General features: G+C 40.9%; 2 protein-coding genes and 1 long non-coding RNA gene across 3 annotated transcripts; all 3 read left to right on the forward strand.

Annotated features, from left to right (window-relative positions):
- Positions 1 to 359: 359 nt before the first annotated feature.
- Positions 360 to 1,341, forward strand: LOC134206562 (uncharacterized). The gene is made up of 3 exons (XM_062682290.1): positions 360 to 706; positions 788 to 964; positions 1,051 to 1,341. The coding sequence occupies exons 1-3, from the start codon at positions 473 to 475 to the stop codon at positions 1,339 to 1,341; spliced, it is 702 nt and encodes a 233-aa protein (XP_062538274.1). The 5' UTR covers positions 360 to 472.
- A 759-nt stretch (positions 1,342 to 2,100) lies between these two features.
- On the forward strand, positions 2,101 to 24,017 carry LOC134206563 (uncharacterized). The gene is made up of 4 exons (XM_062682291.1): positions 2,101 to 2,112; positions 12,414 to 12,576; positions 12,633 to 14,481; positions 23,995 to 24,017. Exons 3-4 carry the CDS (start codon positions 13,452 to 13,454, stop codon positions 24,015 to 24,017), a joined length of 1,053 nt encoding a protein of 350 aa, XP_062538275.1. The 5' UTR covers positions 2,101 to 2,112; positions 12,414 to 12,576; positions 12,633 to 13,451.
- On the forward strand, positions 5,928 to 6,571 carry LOC134206511 (uncharacterized). The gene is made up of 2 exons (XR_009978290.1): positions 5,928 to 5,978; positions 6,082 to 6,571. It is a non-coding gene; the product is annotated as an uncharacterized LOC134206511 (long non-coding RNA).
- Positions 24,018 to 27,071: the final 3,054 nt, after the last annotated feature.

Below are 27,071 nucleotides of genomic sequence, written 5' to 3' on the forward strand. Positions count from 1 at the left end.
AACAACTTTTTTCAGTGGGACAATTTGACTCGAGTTTGAGATTTTTCATCAAAGGTAACATGGGACAATTATGCGTAGAACGGCAGTATATGGACAGCCCCTTATGGAACTACCCCACCCGTTTTTGGCCCAGGAGTTAGATGAAATACAAACAATAATATAAGGGGTCGTTCAACAATGATGTCACGGGTTTTAGGGGGGGAGGTGTCTAAGATTTTGTGACACTGCATATACTAGGTACACTCAACTAAACTATATTCGAAACAACATAAGCCTAATCTTATGAAACGCGAAAAAATGATTGATTTTCATTTTCATTGAGTCTCTTATGACAATTAGTTAGCCTATTATGAAAATCATTGATGTATCTTATGGAATTCATAGAAGCTATCTATAGAAAGAAAAAAACATAAGAGTTTTCTTATGATTTTCATCATTACTTTTGATGTGAAAACCTCATAAGACAAATCTTATGAAAGCAGAATCCAACATGGCCGGATACGTAGTGGACGAGCTAGCTCTCATCGCAGATTTATTCAACGATACACCAGTGGAGTGCGGTCAAATATTCCGACAAGCGGGTTTGCAAACAGCAGACTTATTAACCATCAACCAGGAGAATTTTAAATATCGTCTGTCTTTGTTTCCTCATGATGTCCAGATCGACAAGATATGGGAGTCGATTGTAAATTGGAGGATCAGAAACGTGAGTATATGTTTCCTATCTTTAAAGTTTTGTTTTTATTGTTAAAGTTAAATCAGAAAAATAATAAGCCATATTTTACAGAACCTCGTTGACGCATCATTAGTAGAAACCGACCAGTACACCGACAGTAAGACAACTCTCGAGTATCTCGAGTACCCAACCGATGAATCCGATGCGAGTCTTCAAAGGCAAAACCACGTTACCGCTCCAGCTGAAGTAGAAACAGGCGTAGTAGAACCGAATTGGAGGATCAGAAATGTGAGTATTTAGTGTTTTTTTATTTTCTTAGTATCCACAGTTTTTTAAATGTGACGTTCAATAATGTAATGTGATGTACTTAACAGAATCTTGCTGACGTATCTGTAATAAAGCAGAATACCAGCTTATTCGCATCTAGCACCCAGGAATTTTCATCGGAAAACGAAGAAATTGTTCACGAAACTACAGCTGATTCGGCCGAGTGGTCCGATGTAACGATCTGTCAGCCGGGACCGTCAGGTCTATCACTAGATAAACAGAAGCACGTAACGATCGCAGGTGACCTACAACCCGGCGTCATAGAAGCGAATCAATCTCGGAAAACTAACACGCCTAGCAACGATGGATGGGACCATAATCCGCCAACCAAAAATTAATTGTCAATCAGAATCATGCGGAAGAGGTGGAACAGTCTCACGCAAAGGTGCATTACATTTTCTTTTGAATCAATAACATTATTTTCTGATATGTTTCACTGTATATATGACTTTTCTATTTTGTATTTACAGCAACTGGAAGGTAGACGAGAACCAGTAACCCTTCCACCGCTAACCCCGACTATCCTTCAGTCATTGCTGAACAAACACGATTTTGGAAAACTTATCCTCAAAACAGCCAAAACACATAAGCTTTCGCATAACGGATGCAAATTGGTAGTAGAGACGGTTGCGCAATATCATCTGGATCGTGGCAATAGATGTACATCGGAGACACTCAACGATCTGAGCGAAGTAATCATTAGTTTGTTCGTGAAAGAGTCAAAGGTTGGTTTGGAAAGTACCTAATTTTTTCAAATTGATTATCCATTTTCTCTTTAACAGGAAACATATTATATTGCTAGACCCAGTTCCAATCCTCGCGGAAAACTATTCAGTCATATCAATTACATAATCCAGAAAAACGTCGGATTGCTAAGGAAGAAAAGTCAAGGACAAATTCGACCGCTGATGAGCAAGGAGTTGAGCATATTGACCCAGAAGTAGAGGCAGCAATTTCTTGGTTGAAATCAATTTGTCTCCGTGGTCGACAGTTCTAGCGCAGTGGGAAATCAGTTTCCCGGCAGAAAACAGTTCCTCAGACAACTCAACAAATCACAGCAGCTCATTCAAACATACCCACACGTATGTCAGAAATTCGGATATCAGCTGGTAAGTACTATGTAGCATTGCTTCGCTTTTTCTGGTTTTGTTCCAACAGTCCCACGAATTGCGTGATATTGTGATGTAGAAGAAGTGCCTATGTCTAAGCGGTGTGGTTCATTTAAAAAAGTTGACCTTGTTAACTGAAAGTGAGAGATCTAAATAAAATAAAACTATATAGTTCTGGCACATAATAAATAAAAGCCTTCTATTGGCTCAAATATGATTATAACACACATGATTCACAGATTCGTAACGTTATATTTGACAGGCTCCGATATACTTACTTCATCTTGCATAGCATAATTGAAAATTTTGATTGGTATCCAATGCCTCAAGCAAAAAAAAATGTTGATAATGATAAAAATCGTTGGTAAATTGAAGAAAACGCGTTAGTGATTTTCAATAGAATGTATTAATAGCACTGTAAAATGGACAAACACAGAACTTTTATTTCAGGAATGGTTCTTTAATGATAACAATAAGTTTCAAATAATATTTATTAGGTTAATTTTTTCCAAAAATGTGGTTTATCCACTTTGCTTATAAGAATTTGGATGCTCTACTTGAAAATTGTGTCAACAGAAGCTGAAGCTTTTCATCGAATCGGTTCGCATGCAAAACAATGTTTCGATCTAACAGTCTAAACGTAGGCTCGTCAGATTTTCTCTCGTAATATTTCCAATTTGTCCGAAGTTTCTTCTTGATATGCATGGAACTATTGCCACAGCTGCCACGTCCATTGCCATCGTGGTCCTGATGGTCACAGGTGCCGTAACTACTCGACGATGAATACGTGGATGTTGAGCCCATTCTTCTGAAACCGGCAAAATTTTGTAGATATTGGCCGTTTTGGGTGGTTCGGTAAGCGGCATTTGATATTTTGGATTTGGAGTTTTTTTTGGATTGGTAATCATGGGCTTCATCGTGGTCTCTTTTAGATCTGATGCCCATGTAGCGTATTTTGGGCGCAATCGAAAGTTTCACCTCACGCCGCCCGCCCTCGACATTCTCGTATGTTAGCTTGCTGGTCGTTATCCAACTGGTGAAACTTGCGGTTGATGTTCCTGAAATTCGAATTTATAGTTTGTTATTCTAGTAGTGATTAGCCTCGAAAAATGCAAAATATAATAAGTCGGTTAAGTGCAATTTCTTACCTATGAATTTAACTCCGGAAACAATGCAACTGTCGCTTTTCTTTTGGCGGTTTATTATTGTGGATTTACTTGACCAATGGATTCGAAGGTCGGTTCACTTGCCTATTTCAAACGTTCTCTTTTCCAGCAAGGTTTGCCAAACTCAATAAATGTTTGGTAGATTACCTTCTTTTTTGCTCCTTGTCTATCAAAACAGATGTCAAAACATCGGAAAAAGAAAGAGAAGTCCGAGGGAAACAGCAAAAAGCACGTGGCAGACTTGCCAGATTTGACAGATTTTACTATGAAGATGGGTGTGAAGGTGAAAACGGCGATTTCAACGACCGTTCAAGGAGCGACTATTTCGAACGGTCGGGTCCAATAGGGAAATCCACGTACAATACCGTTTCGTAGGAATCGGTTGCTTCCCCGAGTTCGGCCTCATCAATAGGTTCTCGTTTGCTTCCGAAGGTTACAAATCTCGATTACTTAGTCAACAAGTTTATTGACTTCTCGGGAGCTGGTAGACCGTTTCACGCCCAATGTATTGTGACTGCAAATATTTAGCTATGAACTGTTGTACATGAGGGACCGACGATAACGCCAACTATTGATAAAGTTGAGTTTCATTGGCATCACAGGAATATTCGAAGCACCACGGATTAACCGAATAAAACATAATAGACTAGACTCGAGCTTGAATTTACTGCAAAGTGGCTTCACATTTTTTATTTTTATTTATTTCACAACTGTCACTGCAGAAACACGGTTAGAGAAAAGGACTTAATTATAAATACTTTTAACTCAAACTGGAAGTATAGTGTGGGAGCACAAAATTAATATTTTTTTTATCGAGATTAAGTAAAATTTAGTCAATATTAGTATAATATAATTAATACAAGTAAAATAAATATATATATATATATATATATATATATATATATATATATATATATATATATATATATATATATATATATATATATATATATATATATATATATATATATATATATATATATATATATATATATATATATATATATATATATATATATATATATATATATATATATATATATATATATATATATATATATATATATATATATATATATATATATAACTCAATGTTTGTATGTATGTTCCAGCATAACTTTTGAACCTCCTGTTGATCGATTTCAACCAAATTTGGAACACACATTCTTTACCTTAAGGTGACGACAATAGAAGGGCTATGAATGCTCTTTGAAATAAGGGTGAATGTGGGGAGGGTATTGTTTAGTTATCGATCAACTCAGTGTAACTTCTCAACCCCTTGGCCCCTTGGATTTCAAACCAAATTTGAAACACACATTTTTATATTAAGGAGTTAACGATAGGAGGTGCGGTACATTGTGGAAAAGGGAGAAGGGTGGAAGTGTGTTTTGAACCTCTTGACCGATTTCCTTGCGATTTCCACCAAATTTGGAACACACATTCTTTAGGAGATGACGATAGATGGGTTAGGGATGCTCTTCGTAAGAGAGGGAGGTTGTGAGGGGAGGAGTATTGTTTAATTAACGCTCATCTCAGTGTAACTTCTAAACCCCATTGGCCAATTTGAACCATAAGGCATCGGTGGATGTTTTTCCTTCTTTAGAAATAGACGTTTGCCCGGACGTTTTCAAATGTATCAATAAGAAAACACAATTAGTATCAATAAGAAAACACAATTATCCTGTTGACCAATCGGTTTTTTCATTTTCCAATTGTGCAAAACTGCGAATCAAACTGGAAATTCCGAGCAAGGCCGGGTACATACAGCTAGTACTTATTATTTAGTAAAATTGTTGACGAATAATAAGTAAATATTGTCATTTAAATGTTATGTTTCGTAAAATGGTTTAATTTCGATCTGAGACTTTGGGGCTGTACACTAATTACGTGGCTAATTTACAAAAATTAGGTATATTTTACCAAATATTAAGTAATATTGATTAATCTTAAGCAAAAATTACCCAGTTTCAGACTACCTTACTAAACCCTCGATTTGGGTGAAACGTACCTAAAATTAGGTACTTTTTTTTCTACCGTGTAGCAAGTTTTTGCTCTTTGTAAATACTGCATTTCCATATTGTAAAAATGAAATTATAAAATGTTCGAATCCTAACTTTTTTTTCGCTCTTCCATCTCCCTACGTTGCTGTGTAATTTGAAAAAGTATCCAATAAAGTGCGCAATTTAGTGAAGTGTTGGTCGATAATTGGATTTTGTTATTAATGAGTATGCTCCTATGAATATTTAAAAGGATGAGTTCTTGTGTATCATGTGTTACCAGGAACTAATAACCGGGATGTGGCACTTGTATTTTTTCGGTGTTGCGCTTGAAGTCTCCATTGGTGTGTAGAGTTCTAGGTATACAGTTGAAAAGACACTATAGCCAGCCTGTCAGTTATCAGTTTTGTGTGTTTTTCCGTGCATAACTGGCAGCATTGATTTTTTTTGTTTCCTCTTTCTTCTATCACCGTTTTGTAACTTTCGTAAACATTTCATTGATCTGTGTCGTGGGTGTTCAGTGAATTTTGGTCTTGATCGGCCCCGTAGTTAATAAATTTTGCAAATTTGCAAATTTTGCGGTCTTTCCTCGCTTTTGTGACAGCCATCAAGAAGCTGGACGTATTCATAAGAAGCAGCAAAATCTGAATAAGGAAACTACGCAAAGATACTACCCGTTGCAAAGCTTAGCGGTTTTTTCTAGGTAAGGAATTGTAATTTATCTTACGATACCCTGTCGGTGAAGCCCAAATATAATTTTTAAATTTTGTATTTAGCTATTCTAACTTCCGCGTTTCCTCCTGTAGATTGAGATCACACTCTATGACGCAATTGGTACCGATCTTGAGAACGGCGGTGCATTCGAGTATTCATACCATCAAGGATGCTCGCCACAGGAAACCTTCCGTCTATCTACGGGGATATTCCGCCGCCAAACTTCGAATATACACTCAGCATACAGTAAATACTTCATGTATATACTCCGGCGAACATCGTTGCGGAAATATATCAGGCGCCAAGCGCAACAGGTTGGTCTGCATTCTATTCGGTATCACCCAGAAGGATATGATGAAGTGCTACGACCTCCTGTCTAGTTTGGCCAAAGCGAAATCAATTCAAACTACACAAACAATGGCATTCGACAGCATACAATAAATATTTATCGATGTGATGATCTGCGCCGTCGACTGAGCAATTTCGAACTGCGTACACCGTTAGTTTTTTAATCATGGCTGAAGGACTGTAATCTCCGTTAGGTTGGAATACAATTTTTGTCTAGTTTTGAGAGATTTTAAACTTCTGAGTTAACACTTCCTGGAACAGTTATTAGACTAAAGAACATTATTAAGCTGTTGTGTGCTAGGGAGGCGTTATACCCTGCCAATCATTACTCATCGGAGATCAGATGCAATCAGAATCAATTAGGGGGATGCAAGAAAAACATAATCACGACGCGGGCCTTCTTCAGCCGTGCGGTAAGATGCGCGGCTACAACGCAAGACCATGCTGAAGGTGGCTGAATTCGATTCCCGGTCGTCTCGGAATTTTTCGAGTTGGAAAATTTGAAGACTTCCCTGGGCATAAAAGTATCATCATGTTAGTCTTATGATATACAAATGCAAAAATTGTAACTTGACTTAGAAACTTCGCAGCTAATAACCAAGTAAGTGTGTAATGAACAATACATTGCGAGGCGACAATGTCCCAGTGGGGGATGTAATGCCAATAAAAAGTGGAACAGAAAGGCGCTATTAGGTATACGAAAATCTGTTATTTATTACAATACTTTCTGTAATCACATAATTGTCATATCTTTGCAAGGTTTCCTACACATATGAAACAGATATACACAAGCTACAGGCAGTATAGATATAATTTAGCAAGCTATTTGAATTGGTCTATAGAATTGAATTGATGTATTGTAATTTATGTGACACGAAAGCCATTTAGTTCACTTTCACTTTTATGTGATTGGAATTCTTTAAAAAAAAATGTCAATCCGAATGAATCCTTTTAGGATCCTTGAAGATTTCGAAAAGAGTCCTATTGGGAATCCGCAAGGAGACCTTTTGGGATTTTACAAGGAATCCTTTCGGGATTCTAAGAGAAATTCTTTTTGGAATTCCGAATAGAGTATTTTTGTGGAGTTCCAAACGGCATCCATCTGCTTTACAAAAAGGCACCGTTCTGGGATTCCAAACGAATTCTTTCTACGAATCAATAGGTACGGGTTTAATTCGTGATCCGGAACAAAATTTTAATGTGATTCCGAACAAATTTCTAATGAGGTTCGGAACCATTTTTTTTATCCCGAACGAAATTTTAATGTGATTCCGAACAAATTTCTTATGCGGTTCGGAACAATTTTTTTTTATCTCGAAAGGAATCCTTTTGGCATCCCGAACGTAATCTTTTTGTGATTCTGAACCGCAAATCCAAACAGATTTGTGTTGGCACTCCGAACGGACTATTGTTGAAATTCCGAATAAAATACTTAACTGTTTTTGAGAATTGTCAAATGATATTTGTATACTGTATATTAGGGTGGTTCAAAAAATCGATTTTGCTCCACAGTGCTCATCTGATTCTTTATCATGTTCTGAGTGTCTTCTGAAAGTTTGAGCTCATTTGGATTAAAATTGATTTAGCACAAGCCAAGTTTACATGCAAATTAGTATGGGGAAATTTATTTTTTCATTATACTGTTAATGACGCTTCCCCATTAAGCGCAGGTTAAAAGAAAACCTACATAGCTAAAAGGAATACTCAACAGCTTTCACCCAACGAAAATCGCATGTTGATTAATCGCCCCAATAATTAGTAATCGAATTTAATCTATACCGTGGTTTTCTGGAGCCAATTGCATAACTCATCAACAGGCAACATTGCTGCTCGTGGCGCGAAAGATAGCACCCACAAATTCAGGCTACTATGTTGCACTGCACATTTCAGTGATGCCCTCAAAGAAGTTTAACGATCATGACTAAAGATTCGCAACCTGTCTTAAAATCGATTACTAATTATTGGGACGATTAATCAACATGCGGTTTTCGTTGGGTGAAAGCTGTTGAGTATCCCTTTTAGCTATGTAGATTTTCTTTTAACCTGTGCTTAATGGGGAAGCGTCATTAATAGTATAATGAAAAAATAAATTTCCCCATACTAATTTGCATGCAAACATGAAACGGCTTGTGCTAAATCAGTTTTAATCCAAATGAGCTCAAATTTTCAGAAGACAATCAGAACATGGTAAAGAATCAGATGAGCACTGTGGAGCAAAATCGATATTTTGAACCACCCTACTGTATATGTAATAAGTAATATAATTATACCGCAGAATTATACCTTATATGGCGATTATATGGTTCGATGTAGGGTATGATGGGGTAAGATGGGTCACCTAAGGCGAACCCTGAATGCCTCAAAACAGTAACATTTAAATTCAACTTTTCAACGTGGATTAATAAAAATAGCTCATAATCTGTAAGCCAGGAGTATGAAATAACAAAAATTTCACTTTTTGTCATTAAAGTAGAAGTCTATTTTTCTGTCAATCAAAAAATGCCGGGGTAAGATGGGTCAAACAGCGGGGCAAGATGGGTCATCTTTTAATTCTGCAATTAATATTATTCTTATTCTTATTTTTAAATCACACACAGATTGATAGTTTTATTGCCAATGATTTCATTGAAATAAAAAGGATTTTTAAGCTTTGGATGAAGAATTGGCAACAAGCCGTTCGTGTATTGTTTTCTAGAAGACAGAAATTATAGAATTATTAGAATGTCTAATTTTCGATCAAATTTATTTTTTTTCAACGCAGTTAGTACAACAAGGCCTACATTACTTATGATACTTTTACTATATTACTAAAAATGTTTAAATTTTAGATTGCTCGACGAGATTACACGTATTGTAGAAATTGTGTTTCGCATAAGAAACGATGCTAAAAAATATGTTACTCTACCAAAATTTTATCATCAAATCGAGTGACAATATAGTAGAACCAAATTATTCCTCCTACAAAGTCATAATCTCCACAATGAAATGTATACGATGCTCAAAAATGGCCCTGACCCATCTTAGAACCTCCCCCCCCCCGCCTAACCATTCCCTTTGAAAGTTTTAATCGTTATCAAATTCAATAATGATCAACTAGGCTTACTATCTGTCGAATAAAACTTGTTGCAAAAAAATCGGTTGTTTACGGAGTGAAACGATAGCCTATCGGTATAACTTTGTTAAACGCAGGAGGGTGAAACGCGTGTCATCCGCGGTACAATGGCTCTCTACTCAATATCGTTTTGGTACTTCGGTTTTTGGTACCCAGTTTGTGGGTAGTACACCCGAATTCAGCGCTCATTATGGGTGATTGGTTCATACGCAGTTAGTGCTAGTTATCGGCAATTAACTTCTCTTGGCGAAAACTTCCAATTAGTTGAGGTACATCTAGCCTTTTGTGTTTGTATGGCTTCCTTATGTCGAAAAATAGCTCATCGATACTTCCGAAGTTTTGTTATCATGAATAAAACGAAGTTAAAACAAAAACATCGTACGCCATATTGAATGAATGGTGGGTAGGCGTATTAGCCTTCTCTTCAATCCCCTGGGAGAGAGGCAAAAATTAGAAAGTATTCGATGGAGGAAACACAAAGAAGTTGATTGAATTGTTCATACTTATCACGTACATAACATAATACATAAATAATTGGATTTTTTTTCCAAGTTCGTTTATTTGGTAGGCTCAGGCGTGTATAACACTTTACGGAGCCATGGTTCTTTGTGATATATACAGTCAACTTTCGCTCGTTGGGCTAAACTCGTAGCCTGGTCTGGTCTGGTCTTTCGTGTTTGCTATTCAACATCGCTTTGGAAGGTGTAATACGAAGAGCAGGGATTAACACGAGTGGTACAATTTTCAATAAGTCCGTTCAGCTATTTGGTTTCGCCGACGACATAGATATTATGGCACGTAACTTTGAGAAGATGGAGGAAGCCTACATCAGACTGAAGAGGGAAGCTAAGCGGATCGGACTAGTCATCAACACGTCGAAGACGAAGTACATGATAGGAAGAGGTTCAAGAGAAGACAATGTGAGCCACCCACCGCGAGTTTGCATCGGTGGTGACGAAATCGAGGTGGTAGAAGAATTTGTGTACTTGGGCTCACTGGTGACTGCCGAAAATGACACCAGCAGAGAAATTCGGAGACGCATAGTGGCTGGAAATCGTACGTACTTTGGACTCCGCAAGACGCTCCGATCGAATAGAGTTCGCCGCCGTACCAAACTGACAATCTACAAAACGCTAATTAGACCGGTAGTCCTCTACGGACACGAGACCTGGACGATGCTCGTGGAGGACCAACGCGCACTTGGAGTTTTTGAAAGGAAAGTGCTGCGTACCATCTATGGTGGGGTGCAGATGGCGGACGGTACGTGGAGGAGGCGAATGAACCACGAATTGCATCAGCTGTTGGGAGAACCATCCATCGTTCACACCGCGAAAATCGGACGACTGCGATGGGCCGGGCACGTAGCCAGAATGTCGGACAGTAACCCGGTGAAAATGGTTCTCGACAACGATCCGACGGGCACAAGAAGGCGAGGTGCGCAGCGGGCAAGGTGGATCGATCAGGTGGAAGATGACTTGCGGACCCTCCGTAGACTGCGTGGTTGGCGACGTGTAGCCATGGACCGAGCCGAATGGAGAAGACTCTTATATACCGCACAGGCCACTTCGGCCTTAGTCTGAATAAATAAAAATAATTGCTCTTCGGTTGTAGCAAAGAGTCATCAGCCCAACGGTTCTCGGAGAGCACGACACTTAAGTTTTTGACTAGTTTGGAGAGCTTGTACCGCACGAGAACCATGCGGCGACCATTGGAACAACTGACGACGAACGTTATCGCTTTCACCAACGGAAACCAGATTGTAGTAGCTTTTGGCATCGTAAACCTGTTTTTAGCACATTTCATTAAATCAACGTTGAACTCGTATAAGCGATCAGCCACTCTATAGCAGTTGGCGAATCTATCCGGAGAGAGCGGAGTCCGTAATATGTAGTAGGTGAAGAAGAGCTAGCACACGATTAGATACATGATGATCTCGTTGGTGCAGTTCGCCACGACGAGGTTTGCCAGTTTGAAGATCGTAAGTGGCGAGAGCTAGTACGAAGGATATCCATTTGCCATTTTTAAAAGCTGTTTCCAGCCAGAGCTTTGATAAATTGAGAAGGCTTATTCCCTGAATTACTTCGCCAGATGTGGTACAGTATTTCTTTGAGGTCGTACTCCAATTCCAAGGCGAAAAATATACAGTTGTCGGAGGGAGTGTCGAATATGTAGTTCACTTGCGTCATTTCGGACTAGAGGTCAACGTCGAAATATGCTTTTGGATCAAACTATGGATGAGAAAAAACGTCAACCGAGGATAACTAAATTCAAGCAAAAAAAGTGACTCACCTTTCCTGGTAGCTCGGTAGCAGTAACTTCGCTTCACGGCAGGACGAATGTCCTGGTGAAAATTTGGTCCCGCAATACACAGCTCGGTGCACTTTGCTCAAATCGGCACAAGCGTTGTCGTAGCGCAAGTACAGCGGATGCTACGTGCATGGTACACAGGTCGCTCTGATCCGGCTCGCGCGCCAGAAATTACGATCCAAATGACTCTTCCAACGCCAGTATTTTATTGAAATTAATAATAATTGGATAATTCCAATAATTATTAGGTATTTACTGACGGAGAAAACCTGAGATGAGAAAACCGGGAAAACGTAAATAAACGTAAACGGGTGAGGTTAGGAATCTGTCAAAAACTCACAGCAAAAAAGTCTACACTTATCAAAACACGTTTAAATAAATTTACCAAAATTTGAGTAAAATACACTAGCGCCTCTGGCGGTGCTGGTCTCGTGAGCTCATCTGGGTTGCATGATTTTTTAATCGGTTCTTCGGGACAATCACGTCCCGGTTATTGGTTCCTGGTGTTACTTCCTAATTGCATGTAAGGAAATCAAAAATAAATATTTGATCTACAAATTATTTTCCAATAACAATTTTGAATTGTTAACGTTAACCACCGTTAACTTATATTACTATGTTAAACTTTAATATTTATACGGCAATTTTTTTTTGCAGCTCGATGTGGATTTTCGTTTGTTGGGACTAGGAAATCCTTCCAAAGGATCGCAAAAGTGGACAGCAATTATCGATCAATTGACTACATATATCAGCAAACACGCAAAAGATTCATCGGCCAAATCACTCATCAAATCGCTCAGGAACAAAGAGTTGTCGACAGGTAAACACCTCATATATAAGAAAACTGCAATGTCAAACCATATATTCTTTCAACAGACACCAAGCTACCGGTCCTGCTTCATGCATTATGCACTGTATTGGCACCGGTTAGAGCGGCTAAAGGTTTCAAACCGACGATTCCTCTTGCTCAGGAAGATGTCTTGATAATGGCAGAAACTCGAGAACTGGCACTAACAAAGTTTCGAAACGACCGTGCAATTAACGAACCAGTTGCTCCAAAACTTATCGTGGTAGGTTCTGATCTATCAGCAGCTACTGGTGAATGCATGGTCATTTATAAAACGATTGAATACACCTGTCCCAAAATCGCACGAGGCATTGATGTTTTAGTGAAACTACGTATGTTACTTGGTCTGCCATATCCACCAACGTCGAAGCTTGTCTGGATGTTCATAGAACAGTTTGTTTATGGAGTTAACCCTGTTGGAGGAGGATATATGGTCATCAACAAACTTATCGACTATCTCGAGCCTGAAAAAAAATGATCGTTCCATGCTGCATTCCCGGCTGTTCTAGCCAGTTTACAACAGCAAATGACCTACTAGATCATATAGCGAAAATTCATAAACATTCTGCAGAATATCATTACCGTTGTTCGTATCCTAAGTGCATTCAAGTTTTTCCAATACATATTCCTTCAAAAGACATGTAAAAAATCACAAATTTGATAATGCATTAGTAGCATCAGGAAACAACAGTCAGACTAACCAGCCAGATATAATATCTATTGATACAGTAGAACCTCTTTGTACTGAGAATGATTATTTCCAACAAGATCGTAATAATTTGAAAACAGCAGCTGTAGAGTTGACGCTTCGTTTACACCAGAAGGCAAACTTCTCTAGACAGGACGTAATGGATATTCAGAAGAGCGTTCAAAAATTTTGCACCACGTCAGCTGAAAATCTTGGAAGCATTGATATTGAAGTACTAGATACAGAGAAGAATTTTCAATATAATAAACATCTAAGAGAATTGAAAGATGCATTCAAATTCATCGACAGCGATTTCAAATTTTTTGAATATATAAAAAATTTGAATATTTTTCAAGAGCCCACCATATTGATATTAGAAAATGAGCTCGTTACAAAAGTTACAACCGAAGAAACTAGAAAGTCATGTTTAGTATTAAACCCAATCGAGTTTCAAATTAGATCTTTTTTTCAAACAAGTGACATTTTGCAGAAGACTTTGGAATATACCGCTAAATTAGAACAAGCCACTGATATTCAAAATTTTGTAAACGGTTCCCTTTGGCAAAACATCAAAACTAAGTATATACAAAACGAATACAATTATGTTTTACCTCTCTTTCTATACGCGGATGAATTTGAGGTGAACGATCCGCAGAGTTCGCATAGTAAAGTTGATTCAATATGTGGTATATATTTCAATTTTCCTACTTTGCCTGTCGAATATCGGTCAAAGTTATGCAATATATTCGTAGGTGGCTTTATAAGAAAGGTTGTAATTAATGAAACTGGCGTGAGTAAGTTCGTTGAAGAGCTGTTGATTCCATTTAAGAAGCTAGAAAACGAGGGATTAGTTTTTCAATTGAAGTCGCATTGTGTAAGAATTCGTTTCGTTCTGTGTCTAGTCCAAGGGGACAATTTAGGTGTACACTCCTTATTGCAATTATCCAGTGGATTCAATGCGAATTATTACTGCCGGTTTTGTAAGAGGCATAGGACACAGATGCAAGTTGATGATGAAGAACATAAAAACTGCTTAAGAAATATTGAAAACTATGAAGAAGATGTACTCAAAGACAGACATTCACTAACAGGCATTAGTGGACCATCTCCATTCAATCAACTTCAATCGTTCCATGTAATCGAGAATCCTAGCATTGACGTCATGCATGATATGTACAGTAATGGGGCATGTAAATATGGCTTCATAGCAGCTCTCAATTATTTCATTTTTGAAAAACATTGGCTGACTACTGAGATGTTAAACACAAGAGTTCATACTATTGGAAAATCACTAACAGACAAAAGTTTACGAAGAATTCCTGATTTTGAACAAACGCGAGATTCAAAGCAGAAATGCAAAACGGTTACAGTGCGCATGACTGCGGCTGAAATGAAGGCATTTGCTATAATTTTACGTTGATACTTGGGCCTTTTATTTTGGATTCAAATGATTCGGTTTGGACCTTTTGTAAAACTTTAGTTGAAATTAGTGATTTGCTTAATTTGACAGCATTTTCAGAAGTTAACTTACCTGCATTGGGAAGCAAAATTAAACTTCATCATCAATTATATCAACAACTGTTTCATGACTCGCTAAAGCCTAAGCACCACTTTCTAGTTCACTACCCCGAAATCATAAAAAAAGTGTGGTCCAGTAGGAGGAATGAGTTGTTTTAGAAACGAGGCTAAACATCAAAAGTTTAAAGAATATGCACATGTTACTAAATCACGCAAAAACATTGCATATACTCTAAGCATAAAATCTTGTTTGCAGTTCAGTCACAATCTATATTTCAAAACTTTCTTCTCGAGTGATGAAGAAAACCATTTCACCTCTCATACTTTGAAGTCCCGACCATATATGAAAAATATTAAAGGAGAATGCCCGTTCAATGAAAATGAAACAGTTCAATTCGCAAATACCATCAATCGTGAAGGAATGGAGTGTAAAACAGGGCAATTTATGACTAGCACAGATTATGTAGAAATCCGTTTGTTAGAAATCGAAGAATTCGTCAAACATCGGGATACTATGTATGTTATTTGTAGAGACTGGAGAATAGGTCAATTTTCTGATCATTTATTAGCATATGAAGCACTAGGAAGGAAAGGATTTATGAGCATTATTGACATGGATACATTGAACAGAGTTACGTTCAATATTTGTGAAGTAGATAGTAAGTATTACTTTAGATTAGTTTAAGTCTCATTAAAAAATGTAATCATACCAAAAACGACTTGAAGAGAAATATAAAATGTTATTTCTATGTTGTACAATGATTTGTAGCGTTTTTTTTATATTCCCTTTCATTTTTGATCTCATAAGAAAATACAACACATATATAAAAATTGTACAGCGAATATATGATCCTCATATGCAAAAAAGATTGTTGTTCATAAGATTTACTTATGAATTTTTGTATGGGCTTTGGAAAAACTTAATATTTTCATAAGACAACTTATGAAAATCATCCCCGGTTCAACAACACACAGTTCATGAGAAAATCGTTTAGAGTTCATAAGAAATTCTTATAGCAAAAAAACATAAGATATTCGTATAATTATTGTTAGTTTTCTTGGCTGAGTGTATACATAAAAGCGTGACAGAGGGGGAAGGGAGGGTCTAGAAATCTCAAAAAGTAGTGGACGTCATATTTGAATCGTCCATAAACATGAATCAATCGTTTGTCAGATATGACCAGTGCTATCGGCTGGTGCCTTGCTACAATAGATGGTAGTATCATCATCATCATCATCCTTACAATTTATTCGATTCAAATAGCATTAAAAACATCATTTTCTGACGCAGGTCTTCTTCAGGATAAATGATTTATAAAGGTTTTATACAAAATCCTACCATGTTTGAAAGTATTCTCTTGAAACCTGATTAAAATCAACTTGAATATTACTAAACAAAATACCTTGGCTGCTGTCTTTATATTTATTTCATCTTGTGATTCAAAAGGAAAACAGGAATATTTTATATGTTATCGGGTAAGCCGGAAGGGTACAATGGGCAGGACATGTTGCAAGAATGCAATTAAATAAAGCAATCGTGGTGCTTCGCCAGCTTAGCAGCAGTCAAAGACATGTGGTCAACCATCACGAACAGAAATGACAGTTTTCCAGCAGACTTCCGCTTGCCTAGCAGCATGATAATCTCCTAAATACCAATCAGCATCCGAGAAGGATTCTCATCAGAATCGGAGAGGAATGTCCATCAGAATCCGAGAAGAATTCTCATTGGAATTTCTAAAGAATTTCTTTCAGAATCATCGGAGTATTCCAACCGGAATCCAGAAAAAATTAAACTGGATTCCTTTCAGTATCGTTGAGGAATATCCTTGGAAATCTGTGGGGGATGCCCTTCATAATCCATAAAGGTTGTTTCAGAATCTCTCGGTAATTTGTTTCGGAGTTCCTCCACAGTCGTTCGAAGATTTGTTTGAGAATGGTTCGGAGATTCGCTTCGGAATTCCTGAACGATTTATTTATGAATACTTCGACGTCTGAAATCGTCGAAATCGATCCCTTGAATATTAAATTCGGAGTCTCTTGACGTTTTACCTCGGAATCCCTCGATAATTGGCTTTGGAATCCCTCGAAGATTTGCTTCAACATCCCAAGAGAATTCTTTACGGAATCCCTGGATGAAAAATATCCACAAGGCCAAATGGAGATCACCTAACCAAGAAACGGAAAACCAAACTGACCACGTTGTAAACGACGGTAAATTCTTCTCCGACATCATAAACGTCCGCACTTACCGCAGTGCGAATATTGAATCCGACCACTACCTTGTTGCAGTATGCCTGCACTCAAAACTATCGACGGTGTACAACACGCATCGAAGTTGAACGCCGCGGCTTAACATTGGGCGGCTATAAGACGGTAGACTAGCCCAAGGATACGCGCAGCAGCTGAAAGTGGCACTCCCAACGGAAGAGCAGCTAGGCGCAGCGTCTCTTGAAGATGGCTGGGGAGATATTCGATCCGCCATTGGTAGCACCGCAACCGCTGCACTTGGCACGGTGCCCCCGGATCAGAGAAACGACTGGTATGACGGCGAATGTGAGCAGTTAGTGGAAGAGAAGAATGCGGAATGGCGAGATTGTTGCAATACTGCACGATGGCGAACGAGGCACGATATAATCGGACGTGGAAAAACAAAAATTCGATTTTCCGGAGGAAAAAGCGCCAGCAGGAAGATCGAGACCATGAAGATACGGAGCAACTGTACCGCGCTAATAACACACGAAAAATCTATGAGAAGTTGAACTGTTCAAGTAAGGAACACGTGCCACAGCCTGATATGTGTAAGGACAGAAACGAGAACCTTCTTACGAACGAGCGTGAGGTGATCCAAAGGTGGCGGCAGCACTACGAAGAACACCTGAATGGCGATGTGGTAGACGAAAATGGCGGTAATAATTTGACCTGCTCAAGATCTCCAGGAAATCCAGGAGGAGATTGGCCGGCTGAAGAACAACAAAGCCCCGGGGGTTGACCAACTACCAGGAGAGCTATTTAAACACGGTGGTGAGGCACAGGCTAGAGCGCTGCACTGGGTCATTACCAAGATTTGGGAGGAGGAAGTTTTGCCGCAGGAGTGGATGAAAGGTGTCGTGTGTCCCATCTACAAAAAGGGCGATAAGCTGGAATGTAGCAACTACCGCGCAATCACATTGCTGAACGCTGCCTACAAGGTACTCTCCCAAATTTTATGCCGTCGACTAGCACCAATTGCAAGAGAGTGGGGCAGGAAAGGGTAATACGAAGAGCAGGGATTAACACGAGTGGTACAATTTTCAATAAGTCCGTCCAGCTATTTGGCTTCGCCGACGACATAGATATTATAGCACGTAACCTTGAAAAGATGAAGGAAGCCTACATCAGACTGAAGACGGAAGCTAAGCGGATCTGACTAGTCGAGGTTCAAGAGAAGACAATGTGAGCCACCCACCTCGAGAGCAAGACGCTCCAATCGAATAGAGTTCGCCGCCGTATCCAACTGACAATTTACAAAACGCTCATTAGACCGGTAGTCCTCATCGGACACGAGACCTGGACGATGCTCGTGGAGGACCAACGCACACTTGGAGTTTTCGAAAGGAAAGTGCTGCATACCATCTATGGCGGGGTGCACATGGCGGACGGTACGTGGCGAATGAACCACGAGTTGCATGAGCTGCTGGGAGAACCATCCATTGTTCACACCGCGAAAATCAGACGACTGCGGTGGGCCGGGCACGTAGCCATAATGTCGGACAGCAACCCGGTTAAAATGGTTCTCGACAACGGTCCGACGGGCACAAGAAGGCGAGGTGCGCAGCGGGCAAGGTGGATCGATCAGGTGGAAGATGACTTGCGGACCCTCCGTAGACTGCGTGAATAGACCGAGCCGAATGGAGAAGACTCTTACATATTGCACAGGCCACTTCTACCTTAGTCTGAATAAATAATAATAATGGTTGAAAAACGCATTCACTTTTAAATACGATTACCTTTAGAAACACCAGTTTACACAGAAGAGAATGGTGGTCATCGACATCAGTAGCAATCGTCGACGCTATTTGATGAAAAATTCACGGTAGAATCCATAGATATTTTGCGCGAAAGGCTGCAGATCATTTTATAGCAGTTTTCAGCATAACATTCTGTATTTATTCTATAAGAACTAAATTATCATGGTTCTTAATCGTAAATTATGCTGCTCAACTGCAAATCACTGTTTTTCGATGTTTCTGCATACATTTCATTTTTCTATATGAACTTCCAACGAGTTTAGCACCGCCCAGACCATGGCCGGGGCTGCGAAATGGTGAGTTTGCATCCGGGAAGGGGCGCCTAACATAGCTCTGGTCCTCACAAGTTCCAATACTCACGCTTCCACGGGTCTTCCGATGACAATTGACCGCCAGCTAAGGGTTGCGTACTTAGCTGGTAGTGCAGCCTGGGCACTGTTGTCCTTCTGACATCAGCTAGAGTGAGAGGCTGCGTCCTGTGGGGTCTGCCTAGGATGTGGTGGGGTTCGACAATGGGCTCTGTTGAACTTCTATAAAAAGCTGCATGTGTCCCCAAGCAGGCCCTATCAAAGCAACCGTGTGCCGCTCAAAGCGCACTAGCCTAGTCCTGGTGTTGGGTGGGACTTTAAACAAATTTGACCCAACTGACCGAGCTTCTGTTCACCAAGGAGGTGCGGCTCCAACAGCGTCTGTTCTGGCATCCAGCGGCTGAGTATGAAATGCTATTCCCCGGAAGCTATACCTAAGATGGCAGCCCCATCCCGGTGGATAGGGAACCTTGGGCCAACAACCTACTGTTCCCGAAACATCAATTTGTTCGAGAATCCGATAATGAAAGAATACGGACTGATTTTACGGCGATGACTCTTAGCGCGAAACAACGGACACGAATAGGAACATGAAACGTTTTAACCCTAGCCCAGCAGGGTAAATTGGCACAACTTGCCAATGAGGCACGCCGCAAGAAGCTTGAGATCCTGGGACTGAGTGAAGTCCGTTGGTCAAACTTTGGAGAACACAGAACGCCGTGGGGACAAGTTCTGCTATACTCTGGTTTACGAGGTGAACACGCTCCGCGGCATCGCGGAGTTGGCTTCCTACTAAACGCTCAGGCACACTCTGCGCTTATGAAGTGGGAACCTATAAGTGAAAGGATAATCGTCGCCAGACACGGGTTCGAAACCTTACTATAATCCAATGTTATGCGCCAACCGATGCTGCCGATCTGCAAGACAAAGAGAACTTTTACAGTCAACTCAATGCCGTCGTAGATAGAACTCCGAAGGGTGATATCAAGATCTGTTTGGGCGACTTCAATGCGAAGATCGGATCCGACAACTCGAACCATGAGCGCATTATGGGACGCCATGGTGTCGGAGAAATGAGCGAAACGGAGAGCTGTTTGCAGAATTTTGTGGTAATAACAATATGGTGATCGGGGGTTCGTTCTTCCCTCATCGACCGGTTCACAAGGTCACGTGGGTCTCCCGTGACGGCTTTACAGAAAATCAAATTGACCACATCTGCACCAGCCGAAAATGGAAAAGGAAGCCTTCTTGATGTACGAAATAAACGTAGTGTCGATATCGCGTCTGATCATCACCTCCTTATCGGCGAAATACGCCTGCGCATTGCGCGGATTCGTCGGCAGGAGGAAAGAGTTGGACGACGATTCAACACACGCCGACTGGAAGATGCCACGGTTAAGCGGTTCTTCGTTGAAGAACTGGAGACGCGTGCTGCAGATATTTCGGAAGGTGGCAGCGTGGAAGACCAATGGACCGCCATTAAGAATGCCTTCATCGCCACCAACGAGAACAATCTGGGAGAACTACGCACCCAGAGAAAACAATGGATCACCGATGAGTCCTGAAGGAAGATAGAGGAGCGAAGAGAAGCCAAAGCCGCGATAGAGCGATCAAAAACCAGAGGAGTCAAAGTCTTAGCCCGTCAACGATACTCGGCTCTCGAGAAGAAAGTAAAACGCTCATGTTGACGGGACAAGCGAGCGTGGTCAGACTCTCTGGCCGACGAAGGAGAGAGAGCCGCCGCAACCGGGGACATTCGCCTCCTCTACGATATCTCACGACGCTTAAGCGGGGCGAAAATGAATGCAACGATGCCTGTGAAAGACGCGAATGATCAGTTATTGACCGACCCAACTGACCAGCTGAAACGCTGGTTCGAGCACTTCGAACAACTTTTTCAAGTGCCAGCCAGGCCATCACCACCTCGGCATGATCTGCCTAGGATCCGACGTATAGCACGCGTCAATACCGAAGCTCCATCACTTGAAACTATCTTAAATCTACAAGGGTCAGATGGACCCCTGGCTACTCCCCTGGACACTGGTCTAGCCACGGTGTCCACTTGGGGTGGGCTCTACAACAGCCTCTTTCGTGCGATAGTTATAAGTTATAGGGTCGTTTATATGATTTCGGGTTCCTGGTAGAGATTGGTGGACAAGCTTCCCACGTGGTTATTGGGCAATCGATTAACAATGATAACAGCATAGAAAACAAGCGAAATAACGAAGAAAATGGATGTAATATTATAGATACTTAGAACTAATCAATTTAGCTCGGATAATTAACATTTTATCATTTATTCAAAACTTTTTTTGGTAACATAATCTTGGGACATTTGAATGAACAACGTTTAGCGTGTCATAGGATATTCTTGATTATACTTGCGATTTATTCAATACATAGGTACATCTTCGTTGCGGCCGATTGATGATCTCGTTGGTCGACATACAGCATACCGGCATAGGGTTGAGCACTGGACACAATTCCAGCGAGGGGCACTTTACTACAGGCGGGCAAAGGGGCTTGACTTGGCTTCTCTATGCCAGGGAGGTGGCATCACTCGATTTCTTCATTCCCACTCTTGACGAGGGAAAAACTTGGTGACACTATGGCCTTTGAGTAACGATTGGCCTACGGTACTAAGGTCCAGGAAGTGGTACAAAATTTCGCGCGCGCACTGTTAACGGTGGTCCAATCCGAGCGAGTCACCAGAGCCGATGGGCACAGACTTTGTTTCACATCACTGACTGGCCAGCACGTGCGTCATGCCAAGCACTAAATTAACCATCGGCTCGGACCACTATTCACCATCCGGACTCGTTTATTGTTCGCACCACGCTCACTTGGACCATTTCTTTGTACGTTTGTGACCAAGCAGACCTAACTCAATCGAATTTTGCTTTTCGAAACTGTTCACAATTTTGGTGTTCACTATTTCGATTGTCCGTGGTGCGGTCTTGCATTGGTCCGTACACAACAATTAGACTTAAGTGATTTTAACTCGTCGTGATGTACTAGCTGTTAATGTTCTAAATCACTGTAACTTTAGAAGTTAACGTACCGTTCTTCACGAAACTTGCTAAGAGACGAGGCAAATTCGCGGGTGTCACACACTTTTTTCACTCCTCTGGACCGATGGCAAAACTAAGAGAGAGCTCTATTGCCAAATTGCCCTTTTATATTCTTTTTGCCACCCCAAGTATAACGCCCATAACCGGCCATTTCGTTATTCCGGTGTGCGTTTCGGCGAATCGCTGCGTTTCTCGTTGATGGTTATTAGTATTATATCTAGGGGTTTTGGTTGATGTTTGCGTTTTTAAATTTTAGATTTGAATTCAAATAATTTTAACTAGATTGCATGCAAAACCTGTACATATTCAGCCCTAAGTGCTTGTTTTCTTTTTTTTATCTCCTTTTTTTAATTATACACGGCAATATTTAAATGTAAATAGTGTAAATAATTTTAATAAATAGGGTAAATAAATATTGTGAATAAGGAATCCAATAAATAATGTAAATAATGTAAATAAATATTGTAAATAATGTAAATAAATATATTTTTTTAACACCAACCAGGAGGTAAACAAACAACTAAATATAATGTACAAATTTGGACTCAAACGTCATCTTTTATTTAATAGAATTGTTTGTTTACACCCTAAAGCTACTATATACAAAATAAATATCAGTCAAACATACAAATATGGACCATAGACATTTATTTTATAGACAGACATTTAATAATAAATTAGTAAACAAACACAGAAACATATATTTACAATTTGTTTTGGGGGCTGAGCTAAATTGGCCCAAGAACCAAGGAGTTCGAATTGTAACCCTAAAATGGCGGGTTACAATCCTCCCGTAGTCGGGGTAAAAAAACCGAAGGGTTTTTTTTTCAACCTGTCGACCTTGGCTGCGGCTACTGCTTCCTCAGAACATTCCGTGGAATGATTATTCGTAGTAAAACCAGAGCTCTTTTCCACGGAATAACATAGACGAAGTGAGTCTGTCCAACCTTGATAACACACAGGGAAATTAAGCCAAAATCAGGTGAATTCCTTTCATAGCCGAATTTATTAGAATGACTCCAAGCTTCAATGACGAAACTGTTCTAGGTGCGTCAGATTAAATGAGCTTCGACTGTCGCTTTTATTGTGGATGATGATCAGAAACCATAGACAGTCATTTACTTCAACCTAACCTTAATCTATTACAACTGAACATGAATTGAGAGATTAGTCCTAGACATCTCATTTTCATTAATGGCCGTCACAAGATTTCCTTGGACTAAAATTTTTTTACCCTTTCATACAATTTTACATTCATTCATCCCATACACAATACACTTTCATTCATTCCCAGTGTACCCCACTCATTATTCCAAGCATCATACACTCACCCTTAAATATTCAATCAATAGTCATTCATACACTGTTCCACATTCATTCCTCATTACCTATTTAGCTTACTTCTACTTCGGGTACCCTTTAATTATAATTGATTACTTAATTTCTACGTGACTCATCTTGATGAGACTCGCGAACGTAATCAAAGTGGAAACAGCATCTCATTACAGTATTTCCTCGCAAGCGTCTCTCTCGTCAGTCCGAGAGAATAAATTTGAGAACTACTGAAAGAAATAGCTGATCATTCGAGAGGTTGAGTGTAAGTGACTGCATACCAACTTTACGTTGGCGACACAGCCCTGAAAGTCGACTGATTGACGTTTCTGATCGGTCCCGTCATTCTCGCGACTATTTGGCTGGAAGACGTTAAAACTCAATTTATTAATGTACCTAGATGCTCCGAGCATTGAATGCTGCTGTGTTTACGTGGAAATATTTGTTAAATTTGTTTCTAATTTTAGGTCGTGCGGCTATTTTTGGATAATTGAATTGGTTGGAGAACGAGTCGTCAAGGGAGGTGTTTGTTTAGCCGGGTTTTAAGTGCACCGCAGGCCAGATCCCTACGTTTTTGCCTGTCAGATCTTCGAGCTCGTAGGAAGAGGTGCCGTGTTTGGCCTTGACTCGACAGGGAAGAAACTGGCGTCCGTATTTGGCGTTGTAGTTCTCGGCAGCGCTCGACAGCTTCATATTCCGCCTGTAGATCAGCTGACCGGGAACGAAGGCTTTGGCGAACTTTCTGTGCCGAAGGTTGTAGGTCGCGTTTGATGATTGGTGGGCCTTCGCGAGGTTTTTGGTGACAACATCGTAGACATCGGCCAGCATCTTTTTCTTCCGCTCTTCTTGCTGTTCTGGAGTTAGTGGTTCATCGTGTCGAGCTAATTGATGATCCGTTCCCATCTCAGACTGCTCGTGGCCGTGCGTCACAAAAAAAGGTGTGAACCCAGTCGACGAGTGAACGCTGGTGTTGAGACCATTTCGATTTCGGCCACCTTGGTATCCCAAAGCCTCTGGTCTTCCTTTACGTAGGTTCTAATCGCCGCGTTTATGGTCCTGTTAACCCTCTCCACAGGATTAGCCTGTGAGTGGTATCGAGAATTCAACCAGTGCGCTATTTTGAACCGGTCCAACAGTTCCTTGAACTCCTTGGACAGGAAACAGCTCCCGTTGTCGGTTATGATGATCTCCGGGACGGAGTTTCGGAGAAACCACTGATCTTTTAAGATAGAACACAGGGTTGAACTCCCGATACTTCTCACAGGCTGAATCATGACCCACTTCGAAAAATAGTCGGCCACTACAAGAAGATGTTGATTTCCGCGCCGACTGCGGGGTAGTGGACCGACGTAATCAACGGAAACGATTTGCCAAGGGCGTGTTGCTATTCGCATTTTGCCCATTTCTGGTGCCACCGGGACAGACGGTGCTTTGACCTCCTTGCAGGTCTCGCATTTCCGGCAGTACCGACGGATTTCAGTAGCCATCCGAGGCCAGTAGTACCTTTGCCGGATCCGGCCAAGGGTTTTGTCGTAGCCTGGGTGAAAGACAGAATCGTGATTCTGCTGTAGAATCTTGTCGATTTCTTCTGTCGTCGGAATTAGCTTCCATTCAAAGCGCGAATCATAGAGTTCACCCTGCGCCGCTACGAACTTTAGCAATTTGCCATTTTCCACCCTAAAATCGACGAAATCGTCCGGTTTATCGGACACCTTTCTCAGCATGGAGGAGTACCAGGATGTAGTAGACGCGTCCTGGACCGCAGCAACACTCCGTGACAAAGCATCCGGGACCACATTCTCCTTTCCCTTTCGATGCACCACGGTCACATCGTGTTGTTGGAGATCTAAAGCCCATCTGCTACACCTTGATCCTACCTTCCATTTGGAACTGAGAATATGGGTGAGAGCAGAGGAATCTGTAATAAGGGTAAAATGATACCCCTCTACATATCCTCTGAATGCCTCGATGGCTAGAATCGCCGCCAGAGCCTCTTTCTCTGCCGCGTGGTAGTTTTTCTGCGGTGTCGTTAACTTGTGCGAGTAGTAGGAGATTACCCGTTCCCCGCCTTCTTGTTGCTGTGTTAACACACCGGCAACGGCCACATCACTCGCGTCTGTTTGGATCACGAATTCACGGGTAAAGTCCGGACTCCCGAGGATTGGGGAGGAGATTAGGCACTCCTTTATTTCGCAAAAGGCTAACTCGGCAGCGTCGCTCCATCGAATGACTTTCGAGCTGGTCTGAAGCAAATCTGTTAGGGCGGATGTCACGCCACTAAAGTTGGCTATGAAACGACGATAATAATTCGCCATTCCTAGGAATCTTCTGAGTTTTGTAACGGTAGTGGGCCTTTCGTATTCTACGATTGGTCTGATTTTCTCAGGATTCGCCCGGAGACCGCTGGTACTCAGAAGATATCCTAGGAAGGGAATTTCATTTACACCGAACTTGGATTTCTCCAAGTTAATGCTGAGGTTTGCTTCCCTTAGACGGCGCGCAACTTCAACGAGAAGTTCTGCGTGATGCTCGAACGTTTCCGTGACTATGACGATATCGTCAAGGTACACGAAAACGTTCGGTTCCAGTACACCATGGCCTAGTACAGTATCCATCAACCTAGCCAGAGTAGCTGGACTGTTTACTAAGCCGAAAGGCATCCTGGTGTACTGGAACAACCCTTTACCCTGGACGCTGAACGCTGTATACTTACGAGAGCTTGGTTCGAGGCCAACCTGTAGGAAGGCTTCGGATAAATCTATCGTAGTGAGGTATTTTGCTTTTGGTAGTTGTCCCAAAATGCGACCAGGGTGGGGCAAAGGGTAAGCATCGCGCAAAGTCCTCTCGTTGATTTTGCGCGCGTCCAAGCAGAGCCTTACCTTGGCGGGTTTGATCACGGGAACACAGTTCAAGGACCAAGCAGAACTGCTACGTTCAATTATTCCCACATCAAGTAGCCGTTGTAGCTCTACTGCCACCAACTCCTGCGTCTTCGGGGACATTATATAGGGGAATTGTCGGACTGGAGGTTTGTCCTTCCACTCGTCACTAATGACAATTCGGTGTTGCGTAAGCGGTGTGATTGTTAGCTGCCCAGCTTTCGCTGGAAGAAACAGCGTTTTGATTTCTTCTATTCGCCGACGTTCGTCAACCGATAGAATGGTTTCTGGAATCGATGGATCAATAGTTGCAACGTTCCCTGAATCAGGTAACCGCTCGTTCTGTATAATCGTGGGCTGAATTTGGAACTTGGTCCAGAAATCCATGCCGCATATACAGTCGAGGGATAGGTTTTGGATAACAAGGGTCGGAACAATTTTCATCCTGTCGCTGAAACGGATCGGAAGGTAAACTTGGCCAAGAATGGTGAGCTTGTCACCGCTAGCCGAACGTAGTGAGATATTTCTAGGGGGTTTGTGGAGTTTCTTTGGTTTTAACCGGGCGAAAATACTTTCGCTAATGTCTATATAGTTGCTCCCGCTATCCAGCAGAGCTTTTAGCGGAAGTCCATAAACTTTTATTGAAACGAATGGACGGTTATCGT

The sequence above is a fragment of the Armigeres subalbatus genome, chromosome 1, assembly GCF_024139115.2.
Source record: "Armigeres subalbatus isolate Guangzhou_Male chromosome 1, GZ_Asu_2, whole genome shotgun sequence".
NCBI classification, from domain to species: Eukaryota; Metazoa; Arthropoda; class Insecta; order Diptera; family Culicidae; genus Armigeres; species Armigeres subalbatus.

Excerpts from the sequence above, each read along its gene's own strand:
- LOC134206563 (XM_062682291.1), top strand. The coding sequence starts at position 13,452 with ATGGATATTCAGAAGAGCGTTCAAAAATTTTGCACCACGTCAGCTGAA. Across the intron at positions 14,482-23,994 it reads TATGTACAGTAATGGGGCAT|GTCGTGCGGCTATTTTTGGA; the intron begins GTAAATATGGCT and ends TTCTAATTTTAG.
- LOC134206562 (XM_062682290.1), top strand. The coding sequence starts at position 473 with ATGAAAGCAGAATCCAACATGGCCGGATACGTAGTGGACGAGCTAGCT. Across the intron at positions 707-787 it reads TAAATTGGAGGATCAGAAAC|AACCTCGTTGACGCATCATT; the intron begins GTGAGTATATGT and ends CATATTTTACAG. Across the intron at positions 965-1,050 it reads CGAATTGGAGGATCAGAAAT|AATCTTGCTGACGTATCTGT; the intron begins GTGAGTATTTAG and ends TGTACTTAACAG.